At 38.0% G+C, this 24,926-nt stretch overlaps 1 protein-coding gene across 14 annotated transcripts in view; it reads left to right on the top strand.

The window, feature by feature from the left end:
• PPP2R2C (protein phosphatase 2 regulatory subunit Bgamma) overlaps nt 1-24,926 on the top strand; it is a 193,354-nt gene that overhangs the window by 92,050 nt on the left and 76,378 nt on the right. For 4 of the 14 annotated variants that reach the window (XM_051798369.1, XM_051798370.1, XM_051798368.1 and 1 more), the window contains one exon: nt 3,980-4,129. The exons of 5 other annotated variants lie outside the window; for them this stretch is intronic. In XM_051798369.1, coding sequence (XP_051654329.1) covers nt 4,081-4,129 — 49 coding nt within the window. In that variant the 5' untranslated portion in view covers nt 3,980-4,080. Of the gene's footprint in view, nt 1-3,979; nt 4,130-13,578; nt 13,735-24,926 lie in introns of all 14 variants that reach the window. 5 more of the 14 variants (XM_051798374.1, XM_051798377.1, XM_051798375.1 and 2 more) reach the window with 2 other exon arrangements.

The raw sequence follows: 24,926 nt of genomic DNA, 5'->3' as shown, positions 1-24,926 counted from the left end.
TGCTTTTTCCCATATTGCTATCAGAATGTATGTATACTCCACTGGTGGTATTGTTACATTAGTGGGGATTAATGCTGCAGAATCCAGTATCTGCAGGCAGAGGGCTAACCACATCATTTCAGGGGACTGCAGTCATTTACATTTGATTGGGCTTACTCGGATGCATATGCAACTTCTGTGCACCCCACTGTACAGCATTTGGAGCCAGGCTCTGGTCTGAAGAAGGCAACTAATAACAGGAATTATCTGTTACTCTTTTGTCTGCACATCTGCTTGGGAACGTAACTCCTTGGCATGAGTTAAAACAGCAGTGAGGCTTCTTTGACCACTCTGAGGGAAAAAATACAAATCATGCAAGCAGTACCTAGTTATGCATTCCCAGCTTCATCTTTCTGCCACCTGCTGCCTTGCTCTGACATGGGTGGTTCTGTGAACTACACTCAGGCAGAAGGTGTGAACAACTGGTCTTGCTGAGACTCTTCTGAGCCTCCTTCTCTGTCCTGTAGCCTAAACGCCAGAAACATCTTTCCAATAGCTGACAAAGAGTTAAGATTACAAAACTCAAGTAGACGTGTTCATTGGGTTTTTTTCCCCTCATGATAGCATTTTTATCAAGGACCAGATGCCAGCACCAAATGATGGTATTTGGTCCCATGTGGCTTTATTCACTGTTGTGATGGTGGAAAATGGGACCTTGATGTTAATTGGGGGAAGGATCTGGATGAGCAAGAAGCTGCCAAACAATGAAACTGTGGGACCAAAGGAGTCCTATAATGTAGGTTTCAAATGCTCTATAATTTAAGAAGGATCAAGCTTATTACTTCATTCTGTTTTGAAACAGCTTTAATCATACCTCATTCTTCACTGCTACTCTGCTGTGGAATTTTTGTTTCTTGATAGGGCTGACTTGAAACATTTCAGGTTTTTCTCTCCCCTGTGTAAGGGGTAAACACATAGCCAAGCATGAAGCAGTTCTGCACTAAGAATTCTATCTCTGTGGTTACTCCATTGCTGTGATTTCATTTGAGCAACTCTAGATTTCGGTACCTGGTGCATCATTTTGCTTTCAGTTTTTAATTAAGAAGTTTTCATAGCCAGAAAACAGAACAATAGCGGGTTTTCTATCCATTAACAGTCCCTCCTCCCCCTGAAAAGGTTCCACTGTGAGTGAAATGCCATTAAAAATAACATTGGTACAGATGCCAAATGGGAAGAGACAGCAACCATATAATAAAGAACAATGCATTTGTTTCTCAATGAAATGTATGTAAAATAATAAACTATTTTAAAACAGGTTTTCTTCCGTTTCTCTGCTTTTAATCTCAGTTCTCCATAAGAATAGTAATTTTTAACTAGGCAGCAAAGACTTCAGTTCCACTTAATGTCTCAGTAGCCTTGCACTGAAATGCTAGTATTTTTCAATACTGATACTTAATTTTAGCAATCAACCCTTATGCACTGACTGTCGTGAAATTTAGTACTTTCTACACTTAGAGGTTTTGATAAAGGCATGCAGGCCTAATTTAATGCATCACTATAAGACAAAATGAGACGATGGATTTTTCATAAGGACGCACATTTTTGTTTACAGATAGATGAACACATTAAGCTGTGCAACAGCTGTATCTAAGTAGATGTAGAAGTTGGTGTTTATGCTGGGCACAAGTTACTTTTTCTCCCCAAATGCAGGCAGAAGGCCCAGATAAAAATATAATGTTTAGTTTCTAGACAGAGTACAGTGTCCTTTTTTCGGCAGTTACTTTATTATACAAACATGTTTCTGTATTGCTCTGCAGGAGGACTGTAGCATTCATCATAAAACCCCACATCTGAGCAGAATAAGATGACCTTTTCAAAAGAAAACTTGCAATAAAAGTTCTTACATTTGAAGGGCTGTGACTGACTTTCTTAAATGATGGTTATTTGCTCATCTGTTCCATTTGTTCAGAAAAAATACTACTAAATCCTGTGATAGACACAGTAGAACTTCTTTGATCATGGGAATCCAGTATTCATTGCTTGAGAGCATTTGCTTTTCTAAACAGTAACTCTGTTAATGTTCTTGTGAGAACATTAATCCTAAATCAGCATTTGGAGCATACATACTTCAGGTGTGAATACACAGCCAGAGCTTGATACTATAGCTGTTGTGTCCCATTTATTTGTTTGGTAAGTATTTTCATATTTTTAAAATAAAATGAATGGATTTTCTTTCTTACCAAAGTAAAATTTTTGCATTGGATGCTTCATCACTAAAAATCAGCATTATCGTGGATCCTTTCTCAGTCTTTTGCAAACTGTAGTACCATACCTTCTGAAAAACATGAATGTGGATTTAGAAGAACACCTTGAATTGCTGATGGAAGTTTAAGATGGCTGTACTACAATTTTCACTCCACTGGAAGCGTGCTCAGTGTTTTGCAGTGCCATGCATGCTCTGTTACATGGCATACACCTATACTGGCTCACCCAGCAGAAAACCGACAAAAACATGCAGATGCTGAGAGAGATGCTTGGAGAAGCTGAAGAAGTAGAGTCCTCTGGTATGAGAATTCTAGGTATGCCCTTCTTTTTATCAACAAAATGACATAGTGCTTGAACTATTGATTTTCTTTTACTTGATGTCTGAATATGAATTTGCTTATAATATTTATTGCTTTCTTGTTGATAGGGAGTTGAAAAAGGGAGTTGATCAAAACATAAAGGGCAGTTCATGTTAATACAGAAGTTTTTTTCCCTTTTCCACCCTCTCAATAAAATGCAGTGGCATGGGACAATTTGGATGCTCTCCTAATGACATGGAAAAACAAAAGAGAAGGCCACAGACTTGCAAAATAAAAATTGTAATTTGCTCATTTGAAACTGGCAAGGAATCAACCAATACATTGCTCCATGACTAGCTCTGAGTTACTAATGGTACCTGAACAGTTTTTATGTATCACATCATTCATGTACTTGATCATCATTCTCTCATCATGTTTTCTGTTCTTGGCCTGTCCGAGTTCATTTCTGGCAGACAGAAACCTATGTGCTCTTTTTGGATGCCTTTTGGTTCCCAATTTCCTTTATTTAAAAAACAATCAGATTGCAAATCTTACATGGGGGATGAGTGTTGGAGCTCATCCTTGCTTTGCTGTCTGGATCATGAGCATCTGACATGACAGTTCTCTGCTTGCTGCAAAACTACTCTACTAACTCCATGCTGTTCTGATTGCTTTTTGTGTGCATGTTTCCTGACTCATTCGTAAGTTTTTTTTTAAATTCAATAACAGTTATTTCTCTTTTACTCAGAAAGAGAAGGTGCTGGTAAAAACTAGTTACACTGGACAGTAATAGAGAAACAACCAGCTATTCAGACTCAATTTAAGGAAAAGACTTTGCTCCTTTACTGTCCTTCTTTGAAATAAATGAAGAGGTGGTTTTATTCTTTTGTCCACACACATCTTTACACTTCATTGCTAAACTGAGATGCTTTCTCTACCTAAACTTAAAGTAACCCTAAGAGTAGTCTTAAGAACTTGAACCCACGTAATCTGTGTGCTTTCAGTCTGTATTTGTTGTTTGCAAACTGAATGTAATTTGGTTTTACAGTACTCTCAGTGTGCCAGAGAAGAGCTAATCCTGTGGATGAGTAGTATATTGCCCATATTGCCCATTCCTAGTCCTGTCAGGCCATATGAATGAGCCTGGGCCTGTGCTGAGGCTTCCCCCTTAATACAGTCTTGTAATTTGGACTGATGTAACCTCTTTATATTGGGTGGAGAGTTTGTACTGTGAATCACAGTTGAATTTACAAGGGAAAAGGAGCTCAGATACCTGCTGAAAAGACTGTATTGATAGAAAGAGCTGCAGTATTGGATGTAGATCTAACTGACACACAGTCTTGAAAAGGTGAGGACTTGAGGGAGAAATTAAATGACCTCTCTGTTGTATAGCAGAAGTGGATCAATGACTTTGTTTTTATGTTTTTGTTTGAAAGATATTCCCTGCTGGCTGCAGAGTGGGTGGATTCAGCTTCCTTCTGGAGCCTGAGCAAATCATTTGATGAAGATCTTGCTTTCTGCTGCATCCTAAGACAACATGGAAGGGGAGAGCATCTATGAGGTTGATTCTGGAGATGGACTTGGAGGTAGGGATGCCTATCACTTACTTTGTTTCCATCCCAGATGCTGGTTACAGGGATTCCTTATGACAATGGACCTTGGAACCGACAAAAAGCAAATGTGATAAAAGCATCTACAGTTCACTGATTGTATTTTTGTTACTTTACCAACACAGAATAAAAAGTTTTCAAAACAACTGTGTCCTAGAGGAAGTGGCCCACCTAGACAGTGCATGTTCTGAATGTTGTTATTTAGAATCTGAGATGTCCCAAAAATAATGCAAACCCTAAAGACTTACAATAAAAGTAAAGCAATTTCTCTCTTTCTTTGTTTCTGCTTTTTCTGTGTCTCACACACTAAGTAACTGTACTACACACACTGTTTTGTTTGTATTTTTTTTTACCTGGACTGCAGATGATGGAATGAAATGGTACTGACCCTTTTATGCTACTGACCCATGTGTAGATGGAGACTTTTCATTGACCTAAAATAAAGAATTTTTGTTCTTACTTAGCTACTAATTCTACAAGTGTCCTTTGGCGAGTTAGATAACATCATTGCAGTGGTTTATCATTTTCATAATGGGGTGAAAAACTTCTCTGAGACAATAATATTATATCCTTTTATAGAGCTGCTGTTTTTGTGTATAATGCAGGGGATCTTTGACAGGGTGTTTGGATAGATCTGTCTGTTTTAAATTTGTGGCTTAACACAGCTTCTTCTGAGACTAACCAGTCAAACATCTTTAGTTTGCAGAACACCTTGAACTGCCTAGGTCAACTCTCGTTTGAACTCAGAAATCTGAATATTATGGGAAATAATGAAGTTCTACAGTAAAAGGTTGTAATAACATAAGACTGGGTGTGCTGCACATCTGTTTAATGGTTTAGATGTTTTCCTGTGACTGGACGGTAATCAGGCAGATTGTTTTTTGTCTGAGTGTACTGTGCTTGTGCTAAGATGCCCTCTTCTGTGTTTAAGATTTCTGTAATTCTTTTCCTGGGCCCTAGAGGTATCAACAGTACTGTTAAGTAGGAGGAACAGTTCCAGCGGTCTTGCCACAGAGTTTCCTTCTCATGGATAAGTTGCTTCCAGACACTCATCAGTTGGGCTAACATGCAGATATATATTCTTAAACAGTTTATTTTTTTTAACAAAAAAATGATGGTTCAAATTACTTTTAAAATTCCTGATAATACTGTCTTATGAAATAATTATTTTGTTATAATAATAATTTTGTCATAGCAAATTTTGTGATAAGAACAATATAAGTATTTGTGCTCAGATAATGCCTTTCTGCTAGGTGAATGAAGGATAATAGAATAGCAGGATTCTCTGGCATTCTGTTGTTCTGTTACCCTCTCCCAAAGTTTTGGAAACAGCTGGAACCATGGTTATGGCAGTTACTTTCAAGCACTAGTTTTGGCATTACCACTGTGTGCTTCAGTCACTGGATGTCTCCTGCAGTACTGCAGCTTTGTCAATTATTTCATGCCACTTTGAGTATGGAAAAATTGTTTCAGAACTCTGGTCAATGACAATTTTGTATTCCAGCCCTCCCTGAGGTCTGACCTTTGTGGTTGTAATAAGTTTCTGTCCTTGATCCACATTTTTCTAATTTATAGAGGCAAGAGTGAGTGTGTTTTTAAGTGTGCAGAATGGGTAACCATTTTTCTGGCTTGTCCTCCTCGCTTTTCTTTGGATTCTGACTTAGGATTGCAAACTCTTCAGAGCAAATTTAACATTTTGGGGAACAGAATATATTGTAATTGACGTAAGTTGAGTAGAATTACTGTCATGAGAACAAAATCTGGTCTTGCACATCATAGGGCCATACTTCCAGTCAGCATCTCCAGCATACATATTATGTATTGTGTTTTTTTGGACAAAGTGTGCTTGCCTGAGTAATATTAACCACAGAGTACTATTTCACATTGTATGCTCTTCCTGGATAACTGTTCAAGCGAAAAAGAAAGATTCCTTGCTTCATCCTTTATAAACAAAACGAAGGTTTTTCAAAACAAGCTAACCATAAAATCCCAGTCTGAAGTATGAGGAATGGGGAAGAGTGAGCACTCTGTGATGATCAGCCAATCAAGCATTCTTATCTGATGAGGAAGAAAAGTGTTGGATACTCACGTGTTTTAAAATCAAGGGCAACTAAAACTTGGAATGTAGCTTTGCTAAGTTTCTTGGATTCTCTTTGTCCTGATTTTCCTTTATTTATACTTTTGATATCTACTGTTTGTGGAGCCAGATTAGTAAATTTTTCTCTCTTTTATGGTATGTGAAGTAAATGAATTTGTGATGTTGAAATAAAGTTAAGTATCTCTTGGAAGAAAAATGGCATGCATGCTTTCTGAGTAGGTACATAGTTCTCAGTAGTGTTTAACAAGTTCTGTATACATGCTATATATATATTATAAATACAGACATGCCTTGAGGTATGTAGATATCAAGCACAGACATATGGTTAAAATTAGGCTGATTTCATGTCTTTATGATATATCAGAGATCTGAGACAAAACAGAAAGGTGCCCATTTCCAGCAACATGTACAGAACATGTCAAACAATTTACTGATGTGATGGAATCACCTCCAAAACCCAAAGTATGTTTCATTGATTCAAGGTCTGTTGTCTCTGATGGAAGAATTTCTGGGGACCATAAACTCCCTGTAAGACTGCATAAGTTTGAAGGTCAAGACCTTAAGAATTTTGTGGCCATTTATTATCAGATACAAAAAACATACTACCAAAAATATCACCTTATAGTTAATTATTTCCTTAATGGAAAACCAGGCCACTATTTTTAGGAACCCAGAGTAAAGCTCTACCCCTCATTTTAATTGCAAGAAAGTGCATGGATTTTCATAGGTGTGTGTGGTTTATAACACTCCTTAATGTCAGTAAAAGCTCAGAAATTATGCTGATAGATCAAGGAAAATAATTTGATACTGTGGAGTTATGGACTTAACTCTTAACTTCTTTGGTTTAAAAATTAGCCCTAATGTGAAAAGCAATTTAAGTGGCTGTGCTGTGGGTATTGTATCTTGCCTTCTTGACTGGATAATACTTCATAGGACCTTTGAATTCCTCTTAAATGATGCACAAGGAGGAACAAAGCTGAAATTTTCCTGACCTGTAAAGCCAAGCTCAGTCTTGGTCCTTTTCATGCAGGCAAATAGAGTCATCAGATTAAAGCCACCCCAAATGTGGTGGAGAAGAGAGGGGACTGTGATTCTTCACTGTGCAGTGAAGACATATTATAGCTCACCTAGAACAGGTGGGTACCTCTACTTCAGAGCAAAGACTACATAGCTTCACTTGCCTAGGAGAAATTTATGCTTTCCTCAAACACAAGTACTCCATGGTAGGATGACCTTGGCCGGGTCCCAGGTGCCCACCAAGCTACTCTGTCCCACTCTTCAGCAGGACAGGGGAAAAAAATAAGATGAAAGAAAAATGAGGACAATGAGGACCAGTTACTGTCACAAGCTAAAAAGGCTTGACTTGAGAAAGATTAATTTATTGCTAATTAAAAATATAGCAGGTTAGTGACAAAAAACCCCTCAAAACTCAAACCACCTTCCTGTCACCCCCTTTCCTCCCAGACTCAACTTTACTCCTAACTTCCTAACTTTTCTGCCACTTCCTGCCACCCCTGAGCAGCACAGGGGCAATGGGGAACGAGTTACTGTCAGTATACAACACTTCATCTCTGCTGCTTCTTTTCCTCCTGCTCTTCCCATGCTCCAGCATGAAGTCCCACTCAGGGGTAGTCCTGATAGTCCTTCATAAGCTTTTCCAACATGTGGCCTTCTCCACTGCTGCAGTATGGATGCTTTGCACAGGGTACAGTCATCAGGAATGTGCTGCTCCAGCATGGGTCCCCCACAGGCTACAGTTCTTGCCAGAAGACCTGCTCCTGTGTGGGCTTCTCTGTGTGGGCCACGGCTCCTGTCAGGATCCTGCTCCAGCCTGGGCTCTCCATGGGCTGCAGTTTCCTTCAGAGCATTTCCACATGCTCTGATATGAGGTTCTCCATGTGCTGCAGGGTGGATCTGTGCTCCACTGTGGTCCTCCATCAGGTGCAGGAAGACAACCTGCATTGCCATCGTCTTCTCCATTGGCTGCAATGGAATTTCTGCTCTGGTGCCTGCAGAATGACTTCCTCCTCCTCCTCCTTCACTGACCTTGGCATCTGCAGGGTAGTTTCTCTCATGTTTTCTCATTTCTCTCTCACAGGTGCTGCTGCAGAGGTATTTTAGCCTTTCTTAAATATGTTATTACGGAGGTACCACCAGCATGACTTGTGGGTTCAACTTGGACAAGCGGTGGATTTGTCTTGGAACTGCCTCTGTCCAACATGGGGCAGCTTCTAGTTGCTCGTCACAGAGCCCACCCTCTGCCAAAACCTTGCCCTATAAACTGAACGCAGACTCTTACCGTAATTCCACAGCAATACTCTTTCAAATGTATTCCTTATAGGCCTTATGCAATTCTTAGCGGGTTTTGTCATATAGTGATTGTTTTTTATTATCAATATCTTGACTGCTTTGGTATGCCCACTAAAATGAGCAATGTGGAGTTAGGTATATTTGGAAATGTTTCTTTAGAAACTTTTAATCCTTTTATTTATGGAGTGATATGATTATTAATTAAAACTGAAGGTCAGACTCTACTACTACTCTACTTCCATGACTTGATTTTTCAAAATTTAATCCTTACTAGATATATACATAGAATCAGTACTATAGGACACATTTTTCCTTGTTCTCTGAACTGTATTTTAATAAGAACCTGAAGATTCATTGCTACCCAAAAGGTATTACAGGGAAGAGATTGGGGAGGGGTTAAGCAATTTTTGTGTTTTTGTGGCGTTGTTGATATTATGCCAGATCTGCTTTCGGCCTGGTGTTTTCACTTGTAGCTCTTGTTCAAGTAAAAAATCCTTCCTGCATGTTAGCAAGGCTGCAAGGCAGTTGCTATGGTATTCAGCAGTTTTTTTATTATTTTTAGCCAATCAAGTGGCTTTTGTGATGATTCAGCCCAGAATAAGAAATCGGTCACAAAGGCTAGAGCTGTATCAAAAGAGCAGGTATTGTTGACTTGAAGAATCTAAGGAGGTTGGGAGAACGGCAGAATTTGAGTTTTTAGAAAATATCACAGTCTATGCCTGTGATATATATTCTAATGTGTAACTAGATGCTAGTAATGGTGGTAACAGCACTCGTTCTTTTTCAGGATTATGTTAAAAATTGAATAACTGGACTAATTTCTCTATATTGTTTTATCACCCAAAAGGTATCAGTAATTTCTAGCTAGAACATTATCTAGTGTTCTTATTCTGTATCCACTTTTGATTGGTTTTCATTGTGTTACTAAAAGGTAGGATGTTTCCGAGAGGATATTATTTACTCATAGAAAATCAACAGACTGCTGGTTGTCTGCCCAATTTTAGTGTTGCTGCTTGGCTAATCAGAAAATTCTGGAAGACTGCTAGATAATGTAGAAGGATTTAGAAGTTCTAATGGTGCTGATATGTAGCTGCAGTGATACAAGGATAAAAGAAAAATTAGATAGTTAGAGAGAGGTATATTCTGATAGGCGAGGACAAAAGGAGGGACGGACTTTTGCGAGTCTTCTGCAGGTTTTATGGAGCTTCTTGGCTTTGAGGCAAGGTGGTTTTTCTAACCCACCCAGCCTGCAACTGTATCAGCAGGACAAATAAAAAACAGAACCTCTTTTACAGAAAGCAACTTACTGCTGAACTCATGACTATGCCAAAAGTAAAACTTTTAAATTTCAATTTAGAAATGACTCTTGTAGAAGACAGTGCTACATACTAGAAGTCCATCAAAATCTAGACAGTATACCTGATAACAATAAGTATGTAGAAACACATATTTGAATATGGAAATAACTGGACAAAAAAAGTAAAGATTTCTACTTGGAATGCTTTTTTCTGCGTGCCCTATACAATACAGTGTCACAGTCCTTTCCCTATGGATAGCAGGATCTTCTGAAAAAGCCTTTGCCTGTTGCTCCCAGAAGTGTCATGAGAGCTTTTGTTTGTTTGCTGTCCCAAAGCTTTATGTGCTATCCCTTCTTTTTCTGTATGCAGGTAATAATGTCCCACCATGGACTAAAATGCTGGCAGTGAATAATGATATCTCTATTCTCACTATGAGCAAAACCACCTCCCGGTTATCAGGGGTTTGACTAAGAATAGCAACAAAGTGATGAAGTTGAATCTTGGAGAGGCTTTAAATGGTGCTGGTAGAGATGGTGAGCTTTTCCCCCCTCCGTAATAGCTCAGTTTCAGTGGTTGAATTCCTCATTGTTATTGGACATCCAGGCAAACCTGAGTGTGCTGCATATGTGCCACCAGGATAGTAAAGCAGTCAGCTGTGATGTTCAGGAAATACAGGTCCTGAACGCATGTGGTACGTGACTCTGCAAGAGATCAAGATGAAGATGTGCATCAGCTCATCAAACAGAATCAAAAATCCACCTGCCAAGATAGTATCAAGAAAAAAAACCAGACCCAAAACCAGCAGAGCAAAACCATATGTGTCATAGCAAACTAAAAGGAAGCGTAAAACTCTTCCTTGCTTATAATAAAGAGCAAGTCTTAATTTATTACACTGGGATTCCTGTACCCTAATAAGTAGTACATGGAGTGTTCCCCATTGACTATTTAGCTAAACAGACTAAAGTCTTTTTAGGTCAATTATTAATTTTTATTTATGTCAAATCTATGCTTTAAACATACACTCGTGGGACAATCTCCCACATTTTTCAGTGAAATGAAAACCCTAGAAAAATCTGGATGGATCAAGAAATATTTTTAGAGTTTCTGGGTTTGGTTTGCCAAATTTAATGCATGTGGTATTTCACATTTGTTTGTTGCCACTGATGTGTAAGTACATAAAAAACAGATATCCAGGAGAGGGTTTTTAAGCGTGCCTCCTTTTTACAGGTGTGATTTTAATAACACAGTTCACGGATGTTTTATCTTCTGATGTTTTCAGTTGAGCGTTTTATTATTAGATGAGCTTTTTATTGTTTATTAGTGTTCTTTAACTTATTTTAAAAGAGAACTATATACTAAGTTGCGAGATACGTACAAATGACTAGCAGTCATTATGGCATTATAGCATTAGAGTATGGCAGATAGTTTTGCATTATAATTAATATGAGATATTTTATATTGATTTTTCAACTATAAATAAATACAGGATGGAAAGCAAAGAATGAGAATTTGTTCTTCTTGGACATAGCCTTTTTATGGCATGCATTTAAAATGTATGGAGGGCACTTGTGAAAAATAATGCTGATTTGTGACCATTGTGGATATTAAAATACCGTGGAAGACATCCTGAAGGTGATTACGGAATCAAAATGTTCATAAACACATTGCCAGTATTTAAGTGACAGTTATTGTCCCTGATGTGGAGTTTCACTCGATGATGGGGATGTGGAGAGTTCATTAAGGGATGATGGTTTGAAATGTAAAAGAGGAAAACCCCAACAAATGGCTCCTAGAGAAATGATGGAAATGAGACTTGTCAGAGCTCTTGTATAGTTGTTCTCTGAAAAGAAATACTTTGATGAGGTCTTCCAGTGCTGACATAGATGATCTAGAGATAGCTTAATTTGTTCTTTGTTGAGCAAAGTGTCATTGATCATATCATTTAAAAAGTGTTGAACATCTAAAATTGTTAAGGCAGAAAGTGGACAAGAATATTCAAGCTCTCAAAAGATTGTTCTGCAGTGGCCCTTGCATTTTAATAATTTTTAAGAACATTTATACAAGATATTAATTTTAGTAATTTTTTGGGTCACATCTCAAGTACGTGTTTATTCCTATATTACTTCACCTAAAAATTGCCTTTGGCTAGTGATTGCTGATGTCTACTTGCCACCCAACTTGCAAGGCAAGTCATAAGGAATGGGATTGCACTTTGTAGGGCTCTGCCTTTTTAAGGAAATTGCAATGTAAGGGATGGGAAGTGTACTTAAATTTGGTTACATAAAGAGTACTCTCTGCACTGATGGGTTGTTCAAAGGCATGGCTTGCTACATGTCACTTTATTTACCATTCACGTGTTGTATACACATACTGATAGTTCTTCACTGCTTATACTGAATCTTTGAAGTAGTGATGTACAGCAGTCCCTCTTCTGGTGTAAGTATTGTACCTCCACTGCTTTTGGAAATTATGTAATAGAGATATGATGATCTACATACCCAGAGGACTTGCCCCATTTCCACCAAAAGAGTACTGTGGGCTTGATTCAGATTCACTGTTTATTAAAAGTACTGCTTTAAATAGTGCAAGCATAAGTAGAAGGAAAACTCTCTCATGAGAGTGCATGATGCACACAAATACAGACCTGAGTAACTAACTGGAATGGATTGCTGCTGTCTGGACTAGATTCACACAATGACAAATGCCTTAATAAAAAGAACTGCTTTGATACAGCACTTCATCTTTCTGAATTTCAAAGCTCTGCAAATTTAAATGTAAGCATGTGTAAATAAGCATTGAAATCACCCTGGAACATATAATAGATTTCCTTTTTTTCATATTCAGTGCTTGCATGTATTTGCTTTCCTATGTAACTCCTAGAAAAGAAAGGCTTTTGAAAAGTGAAAGATGTAAATTAAAATGAAGAATATATTTCTGCATGGATCCATGAGGTTTTTCTCTTTGATGCTATACAGACCTGGAATGAGGCTGGTAGTTTGGGCTGCTTTGGTTTGAATACCAATATTAATATAAAATGTGGTTCCTGAATTTCATCTCCTTATGTTCTGATGACAGAAATACAGTTCATTTCTCTGAAATAAATATGCTTGTGTGATTTTTTTTTCCTATCATTTTTGCCTTTTTGACTAGGAAGATCATACCTTTTAAAGGGAAAGAGCACCTGTTCTCTAGATCCTGTAGACTGATTTTCTGGGCTCCATTTTAAATTTTATTAACTGAAGAAGTTAGTACTTCTTCAAACTCTGCTTCAACAAGCATTCGATTGAACTGTTGTTGATGGAAGGTAAATTGATTAATCTGAGTTGAATCCCTTTAACAGTGATACAATGGGTTTCACATTAAGGAATATTCAAGGTACTTAATTATTTCAGTGACTTAGATCAGGGCTGGTAATTCTAAAGTTAGTATCTACTTCTTTGGGGTTAGCAGTATGAGGGAGGAAACTCTCCTGAGCCTCAGCTAATTACACTGATGTAAACGAATGTAGAAGCTAGAAATATCTGGGCTGCAGCTTGTGACTTACACTCCTGTAAGTCTGGGAATGTCCACTGAGGAAGTATTTTTCTGTTATTGAAAGTGATTGGGAGAACAAGGTGCTTGCTTGCTTACAGGGTCAGCAGTTTTGTTCCTGCTTGAAAAATTATCCTTAGATGAGGAAAGTTTTCACCATTTTTGTCTTGAATTTCTTTGTTTTTTAGGGAAAGCTATAAGGAAGCTTGTGCGCAAGGCGACTCTGGTGGCATCTAGAATCCTCACATTTCCTTGACTGAATCCATCTGGGTTTAGCCCTATATATAGTAGACAAGCTGCACTGCTTGCACTGATAATTTATATCTTCCAAATGATAGACCAAGGTACAGTCATGTATACTAACCGTTTTTGATCTCATTTGACTCTTGATTCTGTTGCTTTTTGGGTAGTTGTGACAGTACGATTTGTCCTCATTTTTGTGGACTATCTTTTCATCAGTACTCTCAAAAAAAAATTATTTGAAAAGAGACTTCTGGCCTGACTCTGGCATTTGATGTTGACATCTCCTTACGAGTCTGCAGCTTGGTGGGAAACTCACCCTCTCCTGAGGTTCACAAACTTGCCTTCAGTGGCAGTTAGACAGTGGGACTGTTGGCAGCTCAACTTTATTTGGTTTTAACTACTTGTGGAAAAGAAAAAAAAAAGTGAAAACCTAAACCAAAAGTCCACTTCTTTTTTTACACATACTTTCATTTTACTTTTTATGCTCAGCAGTCATAAAATGAAAATAGACTGTGTTCTAACAAAGTATAGATTTTGACTATAAAATAACAGCTCTATTATCAAAAGAAAAAATGGATCAATAAATGATAGTTAATAATGAGGTTTCTTTATATCTGCTCTGGTATCTCAGCTAGCTGTTGGAATGAGCAAGCAATCTCGGTGTCAACTGGCTGCTTTTTGAGGTCAGAACTTCTCTTTGCTTTTTTGTTTTAGATGGGAAAATCTTCTGTCTCTTGCCTGTGTCTTTTCTGAACTATAAGGGACATAAATTTAAAAATACAGAAGTTTCAAGATGTTTTTGAAGTGGTGCTGTTGGTTCACGTTTTAAAAGACTTTGATATCCAATAGGATATATTGCTCTGCTTGGATCATCCATAGCATCTAAAAATTAAGACTGATTAGGCAGGATTTTTAAATTGTCTTATATGAGCATGACATTGGTTGAATATTAATCCAATTGCACAAAGACTATCACAATTTTGATTTTTACATCATTTAGATATTGAGTTGAAAGTCTTCGAAGCTGTCTTGTCTTGCCCAGAGATGGGGGGAATACTTTCTGCATGCAGTTCCTTCGTGGTACCTGGTGGGCTGCAGCTGTTTGCTGCCTCCACCTTCAGATGCTGAGCTTTATCCTTACTTTGGTGGTGTGCCCAGAGACAACCCCTTCCAGTGGCTTCTCCCTAGTGCACTAAGGACTTGGGAGAGCATCTGGGTTCTGCAGTGAATGGTTGCAAGCTCATATTGGCTGGCACATTTGCCCCCAGTGAATGTCCAGGTCTTGCTAAGGGAGATCCTGTACCAGCCATGGTCTAAACCATCAGCTGATGATCACGACAAAGAATTCTGTAGGTCACGTGCAATTTGTGAGTTACATGTGGCTTTGAAGTATCTACATAGCATCTGTTTTCTGTTGTCTGGCAAAAGAACATTAGATTTAGAGAATAGATGCCACTGATGTTCAGCCTTGCAAAATTGGTCTTTAGATGATTTTCCTTTTGAATGTAGTTGTTTTAAAATATATGTTCTTGCTAAGAGGTTAATGAAAGGTTCCCATAATTCTCCTGTTTAATTTGTGCAATGCAGCAAATAATTTAAGGTATGTCTATCTTTTCAATTGACAGGTCATACCTTTGGCAAACAGATAATTGGTAATTTTCTATGTGTATCATTAGTGGAACAGGAAGATGAGTAGATCTTTTTTGTGATGCTGTCTATGATGACATACTGGTCATACTATAGTGGTCTGTGTCAAATGCTTCCCTTTCTTGTCCACTGCCAGGGTTTTGTGATTAGTCTTTATATCTGTTGTATATCTATCTAGTCCACATCTGGGCAGGTCAAAGCATTTGAATCATAGAATCATGGAAAGGTTTGGGTTGGAAGGAACCATAAAGATCATCTAGTTCCAACCCCCCTAGAAGGTGGGTGAGATAAATTCATTCATTCTTTTTGTTCTACAAAATTCTGATGGTGTTTAATGGTAGTTTTAGGTTATAAAATATTGTACTTCTGTCTTTATTTATGATCTGACTGCCAACAAAATAATTTCTGATCAGAAAAGGCCTTGAGAAAGGTTCCTTCTCAAGAGAAAAAGTGGATACCACATTGGAAGTATCTGGGAGCTGGCAAAGAAAATTAAATCTAACCATATGCTTTGGAATAAGGCTCTGGAGTTTAATGCCTGCTGTGGAAGTGCAGAATGTGGACAGGGTATCCTCCAATCCCTGATAAATGCTCACCTTAACCCCTCATTGCAACAAGACTAGAGTATGACAGAATTCTGTTAGCATAGATAGTATTGCGACAGTAGTAAAATGCTGGAGATGGTTTTAAAATCCAGACAATATATGAAAGGAATTTCATAATCAGAGAATTTAGAAGTATCAGACCCAGAGACATTTCTAATGTTAAATGAAAAATGTGTTTACTGAAGTCAAGTAATGAAAAGTTGGAATCTGTAGTCTGTTTTTGTATTCAGGTGTATAGTCACAAGCTGATTTTACTTTAGCTTGGTAGTCACTCAGTGAATCAATTAAATGTATAGGAAGGTATCTTGAAAAATAGTAATGAGGCAAATGAGTTTCTCCTATCATTGTTTTTGAGAGCTTGACCCAAAAGCTCTCACTTTATTTTAAAGGTCGTCATATATAACTAAACCTTTTAAAATGAAACTCCAGATGCTCCAGGTAGAATCTAACTAGACTTAGAACATGATGATATACAGACCATTCTATCAGCACCAATTCTTCAGCACAAAGTGCTGAGGATGAATATCATGGAAAGCAAGTAGGAGAGGATGCAGATTTCAAAGGCTCAGTAGAAGAAATCTCTAAGTTGGTTTGGGAGTAGACTGGTTGTACCAATGTAGTACACACACAATGAGACAGACCTTAAAATGAAGGAAGAGTGGAGGAGAGAAAAGCTTTTTGGTGTTATTCTGCCCTACTCTATAAAAGGAATGAATATGATTCAGTGTTCCATGGTGTTTGCTTTTGTTACCTCCCCGCATGCCCATCTGAAAACACAGCAAACATGGATAGCAGCTGAAGCGCTCGTTCTTCAGCACCAGCAAACTGATGGGAACTTTTATGTGTATTCAGCACTGTAACATCACTGAACCCTTGCTGCTATTTAATGCTGCTCTGGCTGCTCCTGACAAGTTGATGTACTGGTACATCAGCATCCTGTATTGGTACATCATCGAGAGACAGGATGATCAGTATCCGTGTTCCCTTGCAGGGAGTGGTTATAAATAAACCTCAGAAGGAGATCACTTCTTTGCCTTCTGTTCTTGCTCTTGTAAAAGGCATTTTCACTTTTCTGTGTTATGGAGATGGTGCTGACTCAAGCAGTATCATAGTATATATTCAAAGACTCCAAAAGCCTGATGTGCTGTCACATGTCTTTGATTGTGCAGTGCTATGTTATTTGCCATTAAAATGGACAGGTTTGATAACTAGTGAATTTACATTTCTGGTAACTTACACACTTTGCACTGTCTCTGTTATAAAAGTTAAAAGTGAAATACTTGGAGTTTCCTTGGGGAAATAGATAATTCTGACCTTTTAACAAAACACAGAAAGGCTTATATCCAGTATAGTATTACTTATTTCATCTTAGTGTTTTCCTCTTTTCTGTTTGGGTTTTATTTCTTTACTTATGTATGTAATGAAGCCATTTACATTGGGGCAGCAATTAATAAAGATTATTTTAAATATTAGCATAAAAATATTTATCTTCCACTTAGTTGATGGGAAAAGGCATGATTGAAGAGTTAATATTATGATGAGGTAGCACATTTGCTCTTCAAAGTTTCAAATACTGTGTGAGCAAAAATTAAAAAGCAGCAATGGCTTTCAATAGCTGGTGTTGTATCCTTATATTAATATATTTGGAAATCTAAACAGCTATACTCATTTCTGTCTTCAGAAGTTGTGTAGTGTCTTTGCATGTTCTTTTGTTGCCTGTAGTCTGGACATGCTCTAGCTCACAGTAAAATCTGAAAAAGTGAGCAGCTGATGCTTTTTTGCAGAGTAGTTATTTTTAAGCCCTTCTATAACTACACTTTGCAACATTTTGTTATCTGCTATTTTATAATTTAGATAACTTACTTTGGTAATCTTAGTAGTTAATATATTGTTGCTCAGTTACTCTGCAATGGGGACATATTTCTTTTCTGAATAATACAGTGATTCAAACTAAAGCACATGGTCAATAAACACAGAATAAAGTAAATATAATGAAATTAAATGAACAAACAGCAAAAGTGAGAACAGAATAAAAAAAACCCCACAACAAACCAGAAGCCTTCCCTCAGCCTGAAACTGAGCAAACCTCAGGTCAGCTTCTCTCCATTTCCTGGACAAAATCAATGCACACACACAAAGTAGTGTATCCTTTTACACTCTGGAAATGGATGTTCACCAGTCACTGAGCTGTGCTTCCTAATGCTATCAGAATATTCTGCTAAAGGGGAAAAACCCCAAACCCTAAAAGAGTTATTGAAGGAGATCTGCATTCTTTCTGTTAAATTTAGTTAGAGATTCAGACTATGCTTATTTGGGCGTACACTCACAATATCTAGTTGTAGTTTATGTTTAACATGTGTTATAAATAATTTTCATGCTGCTTCTGCTGTGGTAGAAGTAAAATTAGGATATTGTCATGCTACTCAGTAAAAACTAGTGGCCCTAGGGGCTATGAATTACAAATTGGTGGAGTTCATTCACATTGTTTCATATAGAAATTAATTCCAGTTTAAGCATAAAACCTGTTAACAAAAACTTGCCTTTTAATTAAGAAGTAACAGAAGCCCCAGATTAAATAGTGGGTCATTGTTTGCTAAGTCTTTGAGCCATAGGGTAATTGGTGGGGGTTTTTTTGGACTTTTTTTCTTCTGTTTTTGTCCACAAGGGCCCTTATTCTTCTATCAGAGTTAGCAGAGTCCCATGGCAATAGTAGCTCCCGGGGAGTACCAGCTGGGGCTCCTCACAGTCTCCCCTACCAGCTTATTTATGATGCTGCCTTGGCACCAGTATTGGCTGAAACCACACTGTTCTTAGGACACTCTCCTTGAGTCAAGCTGTTATAACACCTGGTGTCAGCGTGTGGAAGAAAAGCGAAGGAAAACAGAAATTGTTGGTGTGGACAAACGAGAAGTCTATCACTGCACTGAGCATTGTGCCAGCTTGCTGCTTTGTATCTGCAGCAGAATGGAAGCTCAATGTGCTTATTGATGTCTCTCAAGTACTACAAATCCTTATCTTTCTTATCTGCTATTTAATTCTTAATCATTTGTAATAAAATATTCAGCAGTTTACTTCATGGAATAATACTTAGCTGATCTGTTTTTCCTACAACAAAAAACTAAGTGAACTCAAAACCTATCATATGCAGATATTACAGTTGCATTGCTCACCGAATTTTTTAGCAGATTTTCCCTTTTTTTCCTACTGATATGACCAATAATATATTGGATTTTAATCCAGCTTGTAGAAAACTATTTGATAAAAAATGTGTTATCTAGGAAAATGAGCAGCATTCTTAATAGCTTGGGAAACTGCTATGTTGTGAAATGCTTTTATCAAGTAATAGGTATGGACCTCTTCAGGAAATAGATATGAGGCAGGGAAAGAAAATACTACTGTGGAGACTTAGTTTGATTAAAATATTTTGGTAAAGAATCCTTAATTATTTTAAAGAAAACCACAGTGGGGTCTTTTCTCCTGTGCTGATAAGAAACTGGGAAGTTTTCATATTGCATTCAAATGTGTGATGTGAAATGAATTAGTTATTAGCTATATCTCCTTCGGGCATATGCAGTATAAATAGCTTTTCCAAGTCTATGGCTTTATTCTGCTCTGCGCTGTATTCTCAAATTGCAGACCAGAGTAAAAATGTTTCCAGTCAGTTGCACTCTGAAGCAATGCATATAATACAGATTTGGCTTTTGCAGATCGAGGTTTATTTATTGTTATGGTACACAAGCAAATAGAGGACTCTTTCATTCACCAGCCTCTAATTTTTCAGAGTCCCAGGAAAAACAAAACACCTGGTGTTTCTGTCACCTCTCATTGTTGTCAACAACAGCAAGAAGGGGAAACCTAGGTTTAATTACTGAATAAAATCTATAATAGTACCAGTAAGGGTGAAAAAAGGCTTTAGTCAGGGCTGTGGAAAGCCCTTACTGTGAAGTCAGGTATCAACCTCATTGGCTTTAAGGTTTGCTATAGTAGCAAGTACAAGTGAACTGGGGCCATAAATTAGTTCACAGCTTTGGACTTTGAAGAGCAGTCTGATTATAAACCCAGAAGACCATGGTGTTTTCTAGGGTATGTGAATTCTGGCATGTTGTTCATCTAGAGTTTTATTTTTGTAAGAAATAAGAGAGGCCACTGTCCTGACTGTTAAAAATTTACACTGTCTTTACATTAACAAACCCAGTGTGCTGCCCAGGACAGTTCCTTGCACTACCAGTATCTGAGGGTGTTAAAATTGCCATGAACCTAATTCTCTACCTGTTCAGTTCAAAATTCTTATAAATCCAGGATTATACCCTTTGTATTATTCTGTCACTGTTCCAGACAATATAGGAACTTCAGGCACTCAAGGAAGTGGTCACTCTAAGGAAACTACATCTTCACGCTCATGTTTATAAAATCTATAGCTACTTTCTCAATTCTGTAAATAACAGTTTGAACAAGAGTGCTTTTCACCATGTTTTGACCATTTCCTTGATTTTTTAGATCTTCCAGGACTATTCTTAGTTGTGTTAGTATACAGGCTACAGCATTGAAGGATATTGTGGCAAACTGTGCCACACAGCCAGGTCCCTGCTATGGCAGCCTGGCAGCTCGTACTGCCCTTTGAGTTGGGAATATCTGGTGAAGAGTCTTGGAGTGTAAGGTTGTAGCAGCAGCTTTGCCTTCTCCCTTGGGTAGCAGTGACCTTCACAGAAACTTCACTTCATGTGAAGTATCATGAGGGGAGTTTGTGAGTCATTGTGTAAGGAGGATAAGAGAGTACAAAGGCACATCCCCAAAAGATCAGCTGATGCCTTGTGGCTTCCAGAATTGCTAAGTTCTCAATAATGTATCGCTTTTTAGTCCTCTTCGGTGCATACCCAGTTCATGGGTCTGTGCTGCTGTCTAAATCTCAAAGAACGGGATGCCTGTACCACATAGCATGTAGATGTTTCAAAAAAAATGTGATGCTGCTTCTGTTTTGAAACACAAGATCCCAGAGCACTTAAGTATGCAAGTCATAAGTGCCTTGGCCTAAAGTCACCCAATTCTGACTTAATTCTGGTCGAAATGGACTCAAACTCTGACTGTATCTATGGAGCATCCTGAGCTTTAGATTTTTTCAGATTCTCAGTGAATTCCCTGAGCTTATGCTGAGCTCTGTGTGGAGATGACTTGTGTGTGTCCATCTTGTTTGGTAATGCTGTAGAAGAGGAGGAGAAAATGGCAGGAGGCAGGTGGGCACCCTACCTGTGTTGAGGCACTTTGGAACCTGAGAGACTTTAGTTTCAGGCTTAGCCCAGGGGAGTTGGAAGGCACTGGTTCCGATTTTGCTTTCTACCAGGTGAGAGGAATAGCTCAACTGGGACCTTCAGCATCCCTGCTGAAGGTGAGTATCCCTGTTGGCTGAGCCCCCAGCCTGGGTAGTGATGGACAATCTGCCGATAGGATCTGTGGTACCAACACAGCAGCTCTAAGCATATCCCATACCAAATTCTCTCCCTACTGTTCAGCACCAGTTGAACTGTCATTTGTCATACTCTGTGTCCCTGGTCTCACTGGAGTGTGGCACCTTGTGGGATCACAGTATTTCTTTCTGTCTTGGTATCTTGAAGTTCAAATTACTACCATGCAGTCAGACCCCAAGAACTAAGTTAGGGAGAAAATAACAAAGGTGAAGCCTGACCCTTCAGTAGCTAACAGCAGTGTAGTGAGGTAAGCAAACATGCTTAACTACTCCTCTTGTTGCGTTATTGAGCAACATAGTTGTTTTTTTTTAGCTATCCAATAGAGTGGTATGAGACAAAACACTATATTGCTTTACAGGAGCTGCACATTTTCTGCTGAAGTGAAAAATACTAAGTACAGATTAAAAATATATTAAACGTTTTCATGTATTATGGCATATTTTAACTTGCTTGAGTGATCTCACATGCTGCCTTGGAGGGATATATCATAAATACAATTATTATTATCCTTTATGCCAAAATGACATTGACATTGGTTGAGATTCTCTTGTAAACTGAATAGCCTAGCTCTAGTGAAGGAAAAGGACAGATCTGGTACCTTCTGTTTAAGTTGTCAAGGTTGGCTGAATTCTCAGTTAATTTAAAATCCTGCTTTATGGCCTCTATTACACAGGTTTCTGCTTCCTCCTTGAAATCTCTCTTCTGGAGTGACAAATGTAACCATAAATGTTGTTATGTTTTGTTGATTTTTTTTTTCTGCTTTATTCTATATGGTTTTGGTTTTGTTCTTTTTAAAGTAACAATCGTGTTGCTTCATAGGCTTGTAGGGAGGCCTTTGTACTTCTTTTTGCTTGTAATGTAAGTCTTTAGAGATGGATGAAAAATTTTAAAATGCAAACAGAGTCCTCATTTTCTGTGCCTGGCAAACTTTCCCTTTTATCCCTCAACCAACTTCTATCCAGTCCACTGGTTCTCCTCCTCTGTGTCATGCTTGCTAACTTTTACAGATTAATTTTTTATGAGAGGTACTATTAAAATGACTTCAGAGATTCACATAAATTATCTCTGCAGCTTTCACTTGCTCTTTGTTGTTGTGTGGAATTTACTAATATTTCTTCAATGCAGCTTATATTCTCTAAATCAATCCTGAGTGTTTTTCTAATTTGAGCATTAAGTAATTTCAACTTGATTTTTTAATGAAATAAAATATTAAGTATGTTATGCAAACTTTAATCCTGGGGGAAGGGAAGCAGAGAAAGTGTGTCAATTTTACTTTGCCGTTTACACAGCTACTGAATCTTCATTAAAGAAATTCAGCTGAACCCTACCTGCCAGGAGTAGCCCCCGTAGCTCCTGTGCCACTGAGGTGCCTTTCTACAGTGCAGTTCTTTTTCTTTGTTCCTTCAAAGTCCGGGGGCAGCCTTCATTAGCAGAGAACTGTGAAATGGGGGTTTACTGTTTCCCTGCCTCTTCGGTTTGCTTCCAGCAGGAGAGTAGACAGAGTTTCCCTTTGTATTTGTCATTTAGTGCTAGAGTCTGAGCAAGAATTCATACTCATACAGGAGGAAATTATGAAGTGGTACAGGAGAACAAGAAGATGCAGGCTAACAGGAGATATACAGAGTGGCTGTAAGCAGCCTGCTCTGTCCTGAACTTGTAAAAGGTTAACTGCTGTGCTCTGTGAGATGATGATTTTTACATTTGAGACAACAATGATGAGTGTCCTTTCCATTTTTAAGAGCCAGTGAAAATGATGCAGTTTTATATATTTGTTTTGTGCAAAGCCATGCTTACAAACTTGAGATGTTGAGCTAGACATCTAATTTGTTCTGCAAAACAGAATGTTTTAATATCCATAAGTCTTGTAATAGGTAGCCCTCCTAAATTATTTTCGTGTTTATTTCTCTTCTAGTAAAATCTTAGTCGGTTTTTATTGTTGTGAATGAATCGATTCTGCTTTGCTGCAATTTCATTTAAAGGATTAGATGTTATATTTGGGAGAACTGATTTAGGGCCAAATTCACCATGTGAGTTTTTGTCATCTAAGAACCTTACAGTTTGCTTGCTGTTCACACATGAGCCGCCAAACTGAACACAAACCAAACCTCTGTTACTTTTCTAATGTAGTTCAAAAGCATTGTAGTTGATTTAAGGGTTTTCCAACGTTTATGACTGGTAGGTAGTGCATGTATAGGTATGAAGGTTAATTAAATCAAGAGGTGAAGTTTGTAGAACAGAGAATGCTTCATTAAGCCCTGTGTGAAGTAACATGTACAATCTGTTCACAATACCCCAAGTGCCATTCACTGAGACAGTGTAATTATAGCTTATGCACAGTTTCATTAGTTTGTGTTTCTTCTACTGTGGTTGACATGTATGTTGTCTTCACTGAAACCCTGGAATAGAGGAGGGACTGCTCGCTGGTGGGCATCTGAGCATGCTGACATTCAGCAAATCATTTTCCTATGGGTTCTAAAATGTCTTATCCCAGATGTAATTAAGCTTGTAATTCATCAACTGACACTTTTTTATTTCTCAAATTCCAGATCTAGCTAAGTAGTTGTGAAATGGCTCTTCTTGTATGATTTTTCTTTTGTTTTTTTTTTTTTTTCTTTAAACAGAGGGAAACAATAATTATCTTTCCCCACTGCTAGTAGTTCATTTGTTGTCTGTGGTAGTTTTTTAGCTAAGAGTTCATTTGTTCTTATTTCAGGATATTATGACACCCTAAAGATGCAGTCTTTAATACACATCTCTCTTTAATGGGCATGGTGTTTATAAGATCTAGGGGGCTGTTCAGATATGGTGGCTTCAGTGGAATTTTAACTGTATGGATTCCCAAGAGTGTCTTTTAATAAAACTTCTGCTACCAAGCACTGTGAATGCACTTAAATAGGCTGAAGTGTTATCACCAGGCCAGTCAAATTATGCATTTCTTTGATTCCCAGAGAAGGACAGTTAAAGCTCCAGTTATGATATCTGCAAGTCAGAGACTAGATGCATACATAAAAATCCTGGAAATATGTGAACATACTTAATATTACCCTTGAGATAAGTCCCATGGTCCTATTCAGGTGAGAGAAATTGAGGAAGCACTTGGAGGCACAGGTCTGTAGACAGAAAAGCAATATTAATGAGGGTAATAAAGAGACTAGCAAGGAGGCATGAATGATGAGCTTTATTGCAAACCTTATCTGTACATAATTTCTTTATATTAAAAACCCGTGCATAACTGTTCTTGTGCAAATTTGCTAGACTGATGTAAGAAGAGAATACAGCAGGGATGTAGCAGAGGTAGTAGTAAGACCAACCTTCTGTTGTCCTCTTGTTGTCCTATTAATATCTTTAAATATCTTTAAAACGTTTATGTTTAGAACTACTATACAATGCATGTTATATCTATGCCATGTGGCATCACAGCTCTGCCAAGCAGTGACGGGTGCCAGAGTGATAGTGATCTGTCATCAGTCCTCTGCCTGTAGTCTGAAAATACTGGAAAGCTTAGGGCCTGTTCCAGAACTGTTTTACCCTTTGTTACCTCTTATAAATTTTTGGTATCTAGTAAAGAAAATATTAAAA

This window comes from Manacus candei, unplaced genomic scaffold (assembly GCF_025592945.1).
Source record: "Manacus candei isolate 608988 ecotype Guabito, Panama unplaced genomic scaffold, ASM2559294v1 h1tg000048l, whole genome shotgun sequence".
NCBI classification, from domain to species: domain Eukaryota; kingdom Metazoa; phylum Chordata; class Aves; order Passeriformes; family Pipridae; genus Manacus; species Manacus candei.
This window is presented reverse-complemented; position numbering and strand designations above follow the sequence as displayed.